Genomic DNA, 12,323 nt, shown 5'->3' on the forward strand with positions numbered 1-12,323 from the left:
CAACTTATAATATTGATTTCCCTGGACTTATTTATCTTTTCCTTGGCATCTACACTCCTGGAGATCGGATGTAGTTCTTTTGTATCAATCTAAGAGCAGAACAGAAAGCAAAATAAACCTTGTGAAGCAATGCATACCATTATTACACATCCCTTTATCGCGACTTTATCGAACTAAACTCGTCGAAAAACATCGCTGTCTCCCTTACTCTAAACTGAACATAAACACTTGGACTAAAACAAAACTTATCGTAACGAAAATTTCATGGATGCCCCTTGAAATTTTTGTCATAGCATATTCATGATACAGTATTCAGTCTGTTTTGTCACATACATGTAATGTACAGTCATAATGTTAAGCCACCTTGAGATGGACCGCGTGTAGCCAAGTATAATTGCTTGTCGTCTGCTTGTCGGTCAGCCTGTTGCTGCGCTTTTTTCTGGCATTTTTATAAAGGAGTGGTTTCAAAAATGGATTAAAAAAGAATTCAATCAGGCGCAAAAAAAACACACCCTTTTCCTACGATGTCTGTCCCCTATTTAGTGCATTTATAACATTTTTATCGAGAGGTTCTGAACTTCAACAGTTTCTGCTAAATATAATAGAAAACAGTTCATAGTCGTGCTGAAGCAAGTAAAGTAACAAATTGGTCGTTCATGGTAGTAACTAAAGGAACCCAAATCGTTATCATGACCGTTTAAAATGTATTAATACACACTTAAAGGAATCTCCATATGTGACGCTGAGATGTCTCACATGTATATGGTTTGGTTCTTAATAACTGTTTTATTTTCAATTTTATTATGATGTGGCTATCAACCACAGAAGGCAACCTTGGCGTTCCATACGATAGCTCATTATATTGCGCAGCAATATCACATGTTTATTACGAATTATTACGTTAAAATGTATAGTTTTATTGTAATAAGATAAAGTGTACAAAAAATAAAACACAGTAATATGATAATCTCCTCGTGGCTACAATTTGTATACATGTAGATATTACGTAAATATATATGTTAGACATATATAAGATGTACTGCGTATCTACAAACTGATTTATGTTCAAGATCAACAGTATACAATGGCACAAATATGTTCATAGAAACTTGACAGATATGAATATACCTAGCAATAGTCGTCCATTGGCAAAAACGTGGCAAAATACTCTAAGAATTTTGTATCACAAACTGTACTGAATATCTTTATTTCGTCACTGTAATTCAATATTCCTTGTTTTATTTCCCATCACTCACTTCCTGTTCTTTTGTGATTATCTCGTTCATTTCCTCTTCCTGTTTTGGCACTCCATCTGAGACCACTTTCTCTGGAAATTTTTCTAATAAGTGATAGAGTGGTTCTTCTTCCTTAATCACTTCTTCTGGAAACTTCCCTTCCACCAAAGATTTATCCGGATTACGACAACTTTCAATTTCTTTGTTTGTAACTTCATCAGAAACCACCGTCTCACAATCAACATCGTTACTAGGTTCTAGTCCCACTTTTTCCACTTCCTCTAAAGCCCCTTTTCCAGCAGAATCAGAACCGGCTGTATCTTCTTCGAACGCCTCATTCACTATACCGGTCTCGTCGATACTAAAAGTAACTCCAGGTTCACCATCTGCCATCGTGTTGGTATCATTCACAGAAGCACTAACATTGTTAACAGTATCCACGTTATTTGGAATTCCCAAAGCATCTTGATTGGTGGGTGCTATTCCTATTTCCGTTTCCTCTTCGCCTCTAATCCTTTCTACGTTAGAAACGTCATCAGCTCGACGGCAGTCGTCTGCACAATTTGAACCTTCAGTTTTGGCCAACAGTTTACCTGGAGTAAGATACCCCATGATGTCCAGTCCATGAGAACTGGAATTGTTCCTTGGAAGGATAGGACTCAACTTTCCAAATCTAGTTGGCGCTTGAAGGACACCCTCATCGACGGATTTTCGGGGATCAAACGTGTAGAATCCTTTGGCGCAGCTATCGCATTTCTTCATGGCGCTCTGTCCAAGGACATTTTGGTTTTCAACGGTTCCACCTCCATGAAAATGAGAGTCATAGTTCTGGTTAACCCAGATTGGCTGTAAAGTAAAACAAAAATCATTTAATCGAATTTTTTAACAAACTGAGATATTTTAATAATTAATACTAAATATTTTTTTTGTAATAAAGAAAAAAATGTCCGATTTTTAAACCCGTCCTTCTTATGTACGTTGGTCAATAAAAGCGTTTGGCAATAGACAAAATTATTATGGTACCATAACAAGTGTATATGTATTTCTGACTTCATTTTTAAATTGAATACTAGAATTGTACCCCTATCATCTGATTTTAAAAAAATAAACTTCAAATACTCCCCATAGATTATCACAAGAAGAGCGTTAAATAATAAGAAAAATATGTTACCTTACATGAATAAAATATTTCATATTCATAAGTGTAATTCTTGTATTAAAAGTAAATTGTCAGTTAACACAGTACAGTAACTATTAAAGGCTGATGAAAATTCATGTTGAAAAATATTCGATTTTTATAAATATAACGACTAATAATATTAAGGTATTTAAAAGGAATTATACATACATTAATTCTCCCTTTCCTTGCATCATGCATGTCCTCTATCTTGTTATAAACACCGCTCTCTATTCTAGGAAGAGGACGGTGTAAATTGGGGAAGTTGTTACTGCTCAACGATGCACGCTGTTTTTCCCTACAAAAACCAAACATATATACAAATTTCTATTAGTGCAAAAGGTGAGTTTGATTTCCCAATGCTCAGCAGAGTGTAACTGGGCAGATGTGGCCATTGATCATAATAAAAAGAAGAAATCTGAACAGGAAAACATTCAACTTTTAAAGCTTAAATATTTAGAATTATTCTTTACTTAATAAAAGTATATTGCTAAATGTTCATATCTAAAATAAAACAAGAGACCCATGGGCCACATCGCTCACTTTAGCAACAAAAGCAATAACTCCGATCAAATCAGCATTATACATATAGTAACTAATTCAAAATATCTTAACAATTTTGTAGAGTGGATTGTGCACAAAAAGTTAAAAATCTTCCTACTTTAATCAACAATATTTTTATTTAAAGAATTAAACTCCTTTCCTACTTAAATCTCCCTCTTTTGTAGCCCCACCTTTCTCCATGGAACCGTGATTTGATTAAACTTTTATCTTCACACTTGTGCTTTCACACGAGTTTCAGCTATTTTGGCTGATTGCTTTTGAAGAAGATTGAAATTTGTTCTCTATATTATTCCATTTTAAAATTCACCCCTTCATTATAACCCAACCCTGTTCCCGGGATCGTGATTTGAAAAAAAAATTGAGTCTACACTACCTGAGGATGCTTCAACGCACTTTTCAGCTTTTCTGTCTAAATGGGTTTTTAGAAGGAAATATATGAAAAATACCGATTATTTTTCAATAATTCTAAATTGTCTCCCCTTTAAAGATTTATTTTAACAAACTTGAATTCACTTTATCCAATAATACTTTGTGCCAAGTTTGGTTGAACTTGGCCCAGTGGTTTGTGAGTAGAAGGTTAAAATATGAAAAGTTTATGACAACAACAATGCCAACAGCGACGACGACGACGACAGACAACAGACAAATCTTGATCAGAAAAGCTCACTTGAGCCTTCGGTTCAGGTGAGCTAAAATATAAAGTAGGCTCATAGAGTTATTTATTGGCCTGTTATCAGGCTTTAAGTTAATGAAGTTAACAAACATAATTATTGCTGGCAAACTTTTGCACTTTACATTTTACGTCGGTGTTGATATACGAAGTACAGGACCAGTGACGTCACCAGTATACCCCCTAGGAATCCTCCAAGTGCCGCCCCCGCATACCTGGCCGCCGTTGTGTCTACCAAAAAAAAATCCATAGACAAAGGTATATTCATTTGATGATGATAGTATTTTGAAATACAAAATCATTCTATCGGGTTTTTGTACATATAATTTAGAAGCATATATAACGCCAAGGTAGTGTCATAAAAAGGTTTGAACTTTAATTTTCCCATTACTTTCAATTTCGTTTCTTGTTAAATTTGATGTATCATTGTATTGTATGCTTTCTCTTTAAGTTTTCATAACCAATTATATTTACTATTTGATTCATTATAAAAAAAAAAAAAACCTTGCTTTACTCTACTACGGGAAAAGAAAACAAACCAAAGATTTAAAACCTTCAATGCTAAGATCTTTTTTTATAAATAAACTTATATCATCTTTAATTTGCTACTCCATTGGTGTGTAGATCTATCACAAATTATTAAAAATGAGCTATGAAACAGCTGCAGCCCTTGCAAAAAAAAAAAGTCCAAAATCTTAGTTCAGTGAGAAATGTTCCATTTACAAACATACTGGAGTTCTTGTCTGTGACTGTTTGGGCCGCTGGCGTCATCAATGTCGTTGAAGCTACGGTTGGGGAACTTTGCTGTAGTACTGTACAGTTCAGGGTATAAACGTAGAAATCCCCACAATACCTCTGATCGGAGACCACCACTTCCGGGCATGGATTGGTCCTCACCGTCGAATCGATACAGACCTGGATCCCATTTCTTTCAGACTTTTGTTGACTAAGCAAACATGTCGTCTGCTCATCTGTGCAGATTTCTTGGATTGTAGTAGCGACATTCTGACCCGAAATAAATGATAAAATGTAACAAGAACATAAATATTATCTGATATAGATGTTTTGGTTATTTTTTTTTATTGAAGTATGAAGTTGCAATATTTCTATCAACTTTTGTTATAATTTTGATAACAATTTCTATGTTCTTGTTCAAAATAAATAATAAATAAAGCATTAATAGGCACAAAGTGTTCTATAATGATTATTTTTCTTTGAAAGAATATTACATGCAGACGTATAAATAAAGAAATTCTGTACTTTCTGTACTAGTTCCTACCTGCAGTGCTTCACTACTACATCCGTTCGCTAGGAGGTCACTGTACCCCAGTATAAAGCGGTTCACGGCGCACCGCAGGGACAGGGAGCCAAGGAGCTTCAGGAATTCCTCTCCAAAAGCCTGGAGTCTGCCATTAATAAAAACTATGTAGTTAGACAAAAAATTGTTTTTAACATGTGTGTGGGTATCTTTCCAGAAAATCATCCCTATCTATCTATCTATCTATCTATCTATCTATCTATGGATCTATGGTGTTGATTTCATGTTTTGCTTTTTTAAACGAAAGAATACCTACTACCTTTATGCTTACAATATATAATAATTTACAAATGCACACTTATGTTTACAGTAATCTAAGTAACTTACAGTTTTTCGATGATCTGCGAGTTCTCTGGGAATATTTTCTCAACAGTTGTGGATGTAGACAGTATCGGAGTCGTTGTTGAGTCTGCCACTGCTCGATTCGTGATATTAATGTCATTCACACTTGTATGAGCATGAGTGGGTGATGAGATTGTCGTATTCTGGGCAGCAGCAGATGATGAGATTTGCGTAGTTTCAGACGTGGTCTGTGGGTCAATGGCTGTCAAAATCGGTGTGACTCGTGCGTCAGTTGACGAGATGGTGGTTGTTTTAGACGTGGATTGTGCATCAGTTGATGGCGAACTAGGTGTGGTCTGTGCGTAAGTTAATAATGAAGTGGGTGCGGTTTTTGGCGTGGTCTGTGCATCAGATGGTGAGATGGGTATGGTGATAGACATTGTCAGAGTGCTGGTTGAGTTGGTTGCCTCGGTAGTTGACCCTGTCACTGACGGTGGCTGACACGACAGCATCAGAAACGTTATTGCAACCAACACAATAGATCTAGACGGACCCATTCTAAAATAGGAATTTCTTTATAGGATATGGTAATACATCCAACTTTTAGGGAAAAAACACTTTCTGCCACTCAGTCGGCACATATCGGCTGATTGATCATCTCATCAATATTGCAAGACTCAAGGAATGCTTAAATATTCCTTAATTATGATTTTGAATGTCCTATTGCGTAATCTCTAACAGTAAAGAAATATGACCAGCATTTTTCAATGTGAAGAAATTAGAGAGGGTTAGCACACCTGATCGTTTCAAAGTCACGTGATGAAATATGTGCAAAACGTTCGTGGCTTTTAAATCCTTATAAGTTGTGTCATAAAGAGAACGAATGCATGAACAGAACGTGCAGAAAACGCCAAGGCCATCCAAACATGTTAAAAAAAGGATAATTTACCATTGTACGCGGTAAATGTTCCGCAATAATCTGACCCTTGGCTTATTGCATGGAGATAAGTCCAATGAAAATTGGATTCATCTGAAATATCTACAGGAAATAATTCATTGTTTTCATTGATATTGATATAGTTTGAAATACTATATGCCAATTATAACAGGCCAAAAAATTCTTAAGCCTGAATTTCTTATGTATATGTTTTCATGATTTGCGGAATAACATAACGCCCTTTTCTGTAGGACGTAAACAAAAAAATCTTGTACTTAGATGGAATTTTTAATATTAATTTCACTGTAAAGATGTATTTTGTAGTATTTTTTAAACAAACTCAACAACCCTTTGTTCTACTTTAAGGTCGCGACCAATCTTCCATTTTTTTTATTTTTTTTCCTATATCCACAATGTGAACATTTCCACTTCCTAATTTCATAATAATTTTTTAATTATAGTTTAATGTAATATAATTCTAATTTGTACAAATATACATTTGAAGTTTTTTCATAATTTTCATTTTGATTTTAGTGCCCACAATTTAAAAATATGGCATCATAAAGTTTACCTTTTCCCGCCATTTTTTTCATTTTAGCATAAAATGGCTTGTTTTCAGGCAGTTTTTCTCTAAGGAAACATTGAGCGACTACTTGAACAAACGAAATATTTTCACCAAGGATGTATCTTTCCAATACTTATAAGTGACAAAAAGTTCGTTCTTGTTCAAAGAGTCGCTCTATATTTCCCATTTGAAAAAAAGTTTAGAAAAATGTCAATTTTTGGTTGATTTTGATTGAATTATAAAATTAGCGTCACTCCTGGCGTCATATACTGCCAGTGAGTGCATTTAAATCAAATAAATAGGTGAAAAACATATTTCATGTCAACTCTTTTATAAAATAACACAACAAATTTATGTACCTGAATCATTTTAAAAATGGCAAATTGTGGGGGCCAAATTTGACTAAAATCATATATAGTTCTTTGAAATATTCTGGCTCCGAAACGAGCCTGGTAATATACTCTGAATTTTTGGTAATAAACAGGTTTAATTAACAGGTTTAAATGTTCATAAATAAGGAATAAAATATCAATGAAAATTATTTAAAATTGAGGAACGTCTCGTGTGTCCTTAATGTCATTCTACGGTATAAACTTTGTAAAATTAATGTTTCATTAATGTAAAATAACATTTATAAGTGATGGCGCTGTAGCGTAGATCAGAGAAAGCTAGAAACACCAATCGCAGCTTCTCGGACTTTTACGGTTGATCTCGGAAAGACACCTCGAGGTTATATCACCGCTTGCAGGAACGTCCCGAGAAGTTGCGATTGCTAGTGTTACGTACGTGAACAACGACGTTTAATCCACATAGAGATTTGTGTTCGCAAAAATATGTTTACATTACATGTATATATAGTTGGTACTAATGTTGTTCTTGCCTCTGGCCTCTTAAAATGAGTTTTTGTATACTAGTAGATATATAAAAAGTGTGTACATAGTACCCCTCGTTTTTTTGTATAAAAGTGAGGTCATTTTAACCGTTCATTGCCCAAGTTTTCCTGCATCTGTTGCAAAACGACAATCAATCAATCAATACATAAAATAAATGTTTCCACGACATCATCTACTAAGATGGACACGTCGAGTGTATCACAGCTTTATCAGATTTACTAGTTCCCTTTTAATATACTTAAATATACAAGTTATATTGTTAAAAGGACTTGGTGAAAATATAAGAATATAAGAATATAAAATATTTGCTTTTTGGTTTTCTCGTGATAAAAGAATGAAATAAAAATGTCATAACTTTAGGCCAGAAGTTGTGTATGGATATCTAACCTATTGTAAAGCACGAGTTGTATCAGGGTTTTTTTTTTTAGAGGAACGTTGCTTAGCTCAGTTCAAGTGGCTAAATGAAATCAATCCAAAAAAAATCAAGGTGGCCCCTAGCTATATATTATAGTCAGTCTGATTTAAACCACCCCCCCCCCCCCTTTCACCGTGCACCTGCAGACGAGTGTAATGAGAATGGGGAGGTTTTAATCAGACTGGCCTCGTCGCCAGCGTTTTCAAATCTCTCAACTGAAGTCCTCAACTCAAATCCTTCACGGAATTGTATGGAAAGTGTATAAATTTGAAATCAATACTCGGGCTTGAGGCTGATGCCCCAGTCACACATTCACGGATTTAATGCCGAATTAGCTACGGAAGCGATTCGGAATCATTCGTGGCGATATGTATTGACCCGTGGCTTTTCCGTCTGTTATTTCGTATCCAAACGCAGCAATACTTGTATAGCTGCGACAATTTTTGAACATGTTCAAAATTCCACTACGGATGAAACCATCGTAGTACTTCCTTAGAAAAACTTACTAAACCGTTTTAGAACGTAGAAGTCCGTTTTAACTCCGTATAAATCCGAGTAATTCGTATGTATCAATTTGTATCCATTCCGTAGTGCATCCGTACTAACTCCGTATCATTAGATTTTCCGGTGTCAACCGTGGAAAAAATATTCCGCAGTAGAACCTAGGAGTTGATTTGTGAATGTGTGACTGGGGCAATAACGATTATTTGATTTTCCGGTGTCAACCGTGGAAAATATTCCGTAGTAGAACCGTGGAGTTGATCCGTGAATGTGTGACTGGGGCATGAGTAATGACTTGAAGAAAGTTGGTGACGGTGGGACCTGATCCCTATAGCACAAATCTTTCTTTTTTATAATATCTTTTAATTGGCAAGGTCAAAATGATTTTTAATCCGCAGATTTTCTTTAAGAGTCAGGAGATATTTTTTAAATCGATCATACAGAACTACCATGATTACATATCACAAAATTTGATCTTAAAAAACGCTCTTACTTTGTGTGTCAAAATTTAAAATCTGCCACAGATATTCTGTAATTTTATACGTATACATGTAAAATACATGCACATGCATTTTAAACCTCACCTTTGAAAACACAGATACGATCGAGGGTATTTATGACACATATGTCGTAATAAAATGTAAGTTTGACAGAGTTTGGTATCAGCAATTTTGCAGTTAAAAGTTGCATTCTATAAAAAAAAATATTTTAATGCTGTTGTAAACATTTGTATTAGATACTCAAGTATTTGAAGCCCCAGAGCATTTTCCTTTGACAGGAAAATTCGATCTACAAGTTATTCATTAGCCACTGTTAAAAAAAAAAGGTTGTCGACTATATTTAGGCGAGTGACATTTGAGAAGATATTTCTTACTCTTTAAGTATTAACTTCTTCAATCAAATCTTGTCAAAAGCTTCCAAAAACAAATTGAAAAGATTGTGGTAATACAAAAAGATTTTTATTGCGAGTACTCAAAAAAAAAAACAAAACGCTGGACATTTTGATATCAATTGATTCATACTTCATACAAGTGTCAAATTATTTCATAGGGCGAACATACCAGACGAATTTTTTTTTTTAAATATCTGATTATAAACGTAGATAAAGCGTAAATAATTCATGATTTAAATTCACATTGGCCTTCTTATTTTCATGCCTTTTAAATTAAATTAAATTTTCAATAAAAATCCTGAAAGGTCAAAACTCTGTCGAGGTCGGTCGTATAGCTGGCATATACAATAAACGTAATCAGTCGGGCAAAAACTTAGTAACTTTAGTATATGTACATTTGGATGTTTGCTAGAGTACCAGTATATAAACAAGAGAAAGTAATATGGGAATACATATATTTTAGAGTGATCTTTCAATATCAATACCACTGTGTGAAGAATCCATGACAAAATTGTATGACTGCATGTTTGTATTCAAGCTATATATACTAAATACTTATTTAAAACATTTTTATGGGGGGGGGGGGGGTTACATTTAAATATGTAAACCTACTGGCATGCATGTTTTGTTATAATTATAGAATGACATAGATGTACTTCTACGAATTAGTTTCGAGTTACTAAGATACATATTTAAAAATGTCCCTGCAATAATATTCTCCTTACTTCGGTAGACATGTAAATTGCTAGAACTCTGTCAACATACATACATAAGCAGGTAAATCACAGACTGTATCGATATACATGTATCTGATAAATGTATATATATACCGTGCCTTCGTAAATATACATGTATATACACCTGCTGCTTTCGATACATTCGTTTTAAAGCTACTTCCTTTTCTTGATTATCACGTAAAAGCATTTATGTTATACATCTTAACTCAAAAATTTAACAAAAATGAAGAAAAGTCCTTACCTACATGTATATTTTGGTCAAGAGGCGAGCAACCATATTCAGGAAGTGTTACTATACTAGTGCCCTAGTTGTGCTGTAGGTGTTGGTTTAATTTATTTGGTCCATGCAGAGTGCACACAAACGAGGTCGGGTGGTTATATTGCATAATCCACGTGTGTTTTAAACCCCCAAGTGTTGTGTAGTATAAGCTACAGTCAGTTGAATCAATAATGAGAGGGAATCAGATTTCTTCAACCATTGTCAAGCTGTTTAAAGGCAAGGAGATACAAACACAAAAAACCGGTTTTTTGCGTTGCGAAAAGTATCCTTTTGCTTTAAAATTCAGAGAGAGAGAGAGAGAGAGAGAGAGAGAGAGAGAGAGAGAGAGAGAGAGAGATGTGCGTGACGGACGGTTAGCTGGGATTTTCATTTCTCATGTTATAAATATTTATTCATTTTTCAACAATATATGAACCAAAATTTCGCAAAACATTTAAATTATCAGTTGAGGTTTGCATAGTTAATATTAACAGTGGCAGACTCTTCAGATTTACAGCTAGGCGGTTGCTTGTCATCCTTTCAAACGGGATCAAAACCTAATGCAAATGACAAATGTGTACTGTCTGGGAAAAGTTGCAATGGGGATAGGGGACTATGGTGGCATATCTCTGCCCCTTGTGTGCAAGTTATTTTTCCATCAAATATGTCGACATGCAAGATAAATATGTTGACATGCAAGATAATTATGTCAACATGCAACATAACTATGTTGACATGCAAGAAAATTGCAATCGGATAAGAATTATACAAAATCTAAAAAATTCTCAAATATCGCCCACTTGTGACATCCAAAATGCTAGATGCTACCTTTTTATGTCGACATGCAACTTCTTTATGTTAACATGCAAGATAAATATGTTGACATGCAACTTATTTATGTCAACATGCAACTTATTTATGTCAACATGCAACTTATTTATGTCAACATGCAACTTACTTATGTTGACATGCGAGATGAATATGTTTACATGCAACTTAGCTATGTTAACATGCGAGATAAATATGTTGAAATGCAACTTATTAATTGTATGTCAACATAACTTAGTCGCATGTTAACATAACTAAGTTGCATGTCGACATAAATAAGTTGCATGTCGACATAACTAAGTTGCATCTTAACATAACTAAGTTGCATGTCGACATAAATAAGTTGCATGTCGACATAAAGAAGTTGCATCTTAACATAACTAAGTTGCATGTCGACATAAATAAGTTGCATGTCGACATAACTAAGTTGCATGTCGACATAAATAAGTTGCATGTTGACATCAATAGGTATCGTATCTAGCATCTTGAATGTCACATTTTGGCGATATTTGAGATTTTTTATAACTCTTATTTGATTGCAGTTTTCTTGCATGTCAACATAATTAGTTGCATGTTGACATAACTATCTTGCATGTCAACATATTTATCTTGCATGTCCACATAATTAATAGAAAAATAACTTGCTCACAAGGGACAGAGATATGCCACCATAGGGGACCTATCCACTTTTCAGGAAAAATTTACCTTTTTAATTATAGAAAAATAAATAAGTGAAAACACCGCTTGGTCCTTCCACTTTTTACTGACCTGTCCGCTTTGAATAAGGATGCTAGAAGCCTGCAGTATGTATGGAAACTTAAGACACCCCCCCCCCCCCGGTCACTATCCACAAAAGTATTATTATATGATTTGATTGAATGACTCAATTAATTATAAGGGTGGCCATACATAAGAGTCATATTTTAGTGGCCATGAATTCGGTCAGGTTTTTGTATTAAAAAAAAAAAATCTCCAAAAAATCCTTTTTTAAATACGATCTACTAAATAATTCAAGTCATGTGTATTTAGGAAGTACACCCCCTCCCCAAA

The 12,323-nt window shown here is 34.5% G+C and overlaps 1 protein-coding gene across 3 annotated transcripts; it reads right to left on the reverse strand.

The window, feature by feature from the left end:
* Positions 1-588: 588 nt before the first annotated feature.
* On the reverse strand, positions 589-10,589 carry LOC128158800 (uncharacterized). 3 transcript variants are annotated; one of them, XM_052821757.1, is made up of 7 exons: positions 10,432-10,589; positions 5,292-5,804; positions 4,926-5,052; positions 4,378-4,651; positions 3,862-3,877; positions 2,584-2,710; positions 589-2,081 (listed from the first exon to the last, which is right to left on the reverse strand). In XM_052821757.1, exons 1-7 carry the CDS (start codon positions 10,461-10,463, stop codon positions 1,239-1,241), a joined length of 1,932 nt encoding a protein of 643 aa, XP_052677717.1. In that variant the 5' UTR covers positions 10,464-10,589; the 3' UTR covers positions 589-1,238. The 3 variants fall into 3 exon arrangements, with proteins under 3 accessions (XP_052677717.1, XP_052677715.1, XP_052677716.1); XM_052821755.1 differs by having other exon boundaries at positions 606-2,081; positions 3,772-3,877; XM_052821756.1 differs by having other exon boundaries at positions 613-2,081; positions 3,772-3,877; positions 10,428-10,560.
* Between the last annotated feature and the right edge of the window lie 1,734 nt (positions 10,590-12,323).

Source organism: Crassostrea angulata, chromosome 8, assembly GCF_025612915.1.
Source record: "Crassostrea angulata isolate pt1a10 chromosome 8, ASM2561291v2, whole genome shotgun sequence".
Taxonomy (NCBI): domain Eukaryota; kingdom Metazoa; phylum Mollusca; class Bivalvia; order Ostreida; family Ostreidae; genus Magallana; species Magallana angulata.

Coding starts and splice junctions, on each gene's coding strand:
- LOC128158800 (XM_052821755.1), bottom strand. CDS start 10,463: ATGGTTGCTCGCCTCTTGACCAAAATATACAT. Junction 5,053..5,291: donor TCGCAGATCATCGAAAAACT/GTAAGTTACTTA, acceptor TATTAATGGCAG/ACTCCAGGCTTTTGGAGAGG. Junction 4,652..4,925: donor GTAGTAGTGAAGCACTGCAG/GTAGGAACTAGT, acceptor ATTTCGGGTCAG/AATGTCGCTACTACAATCCA.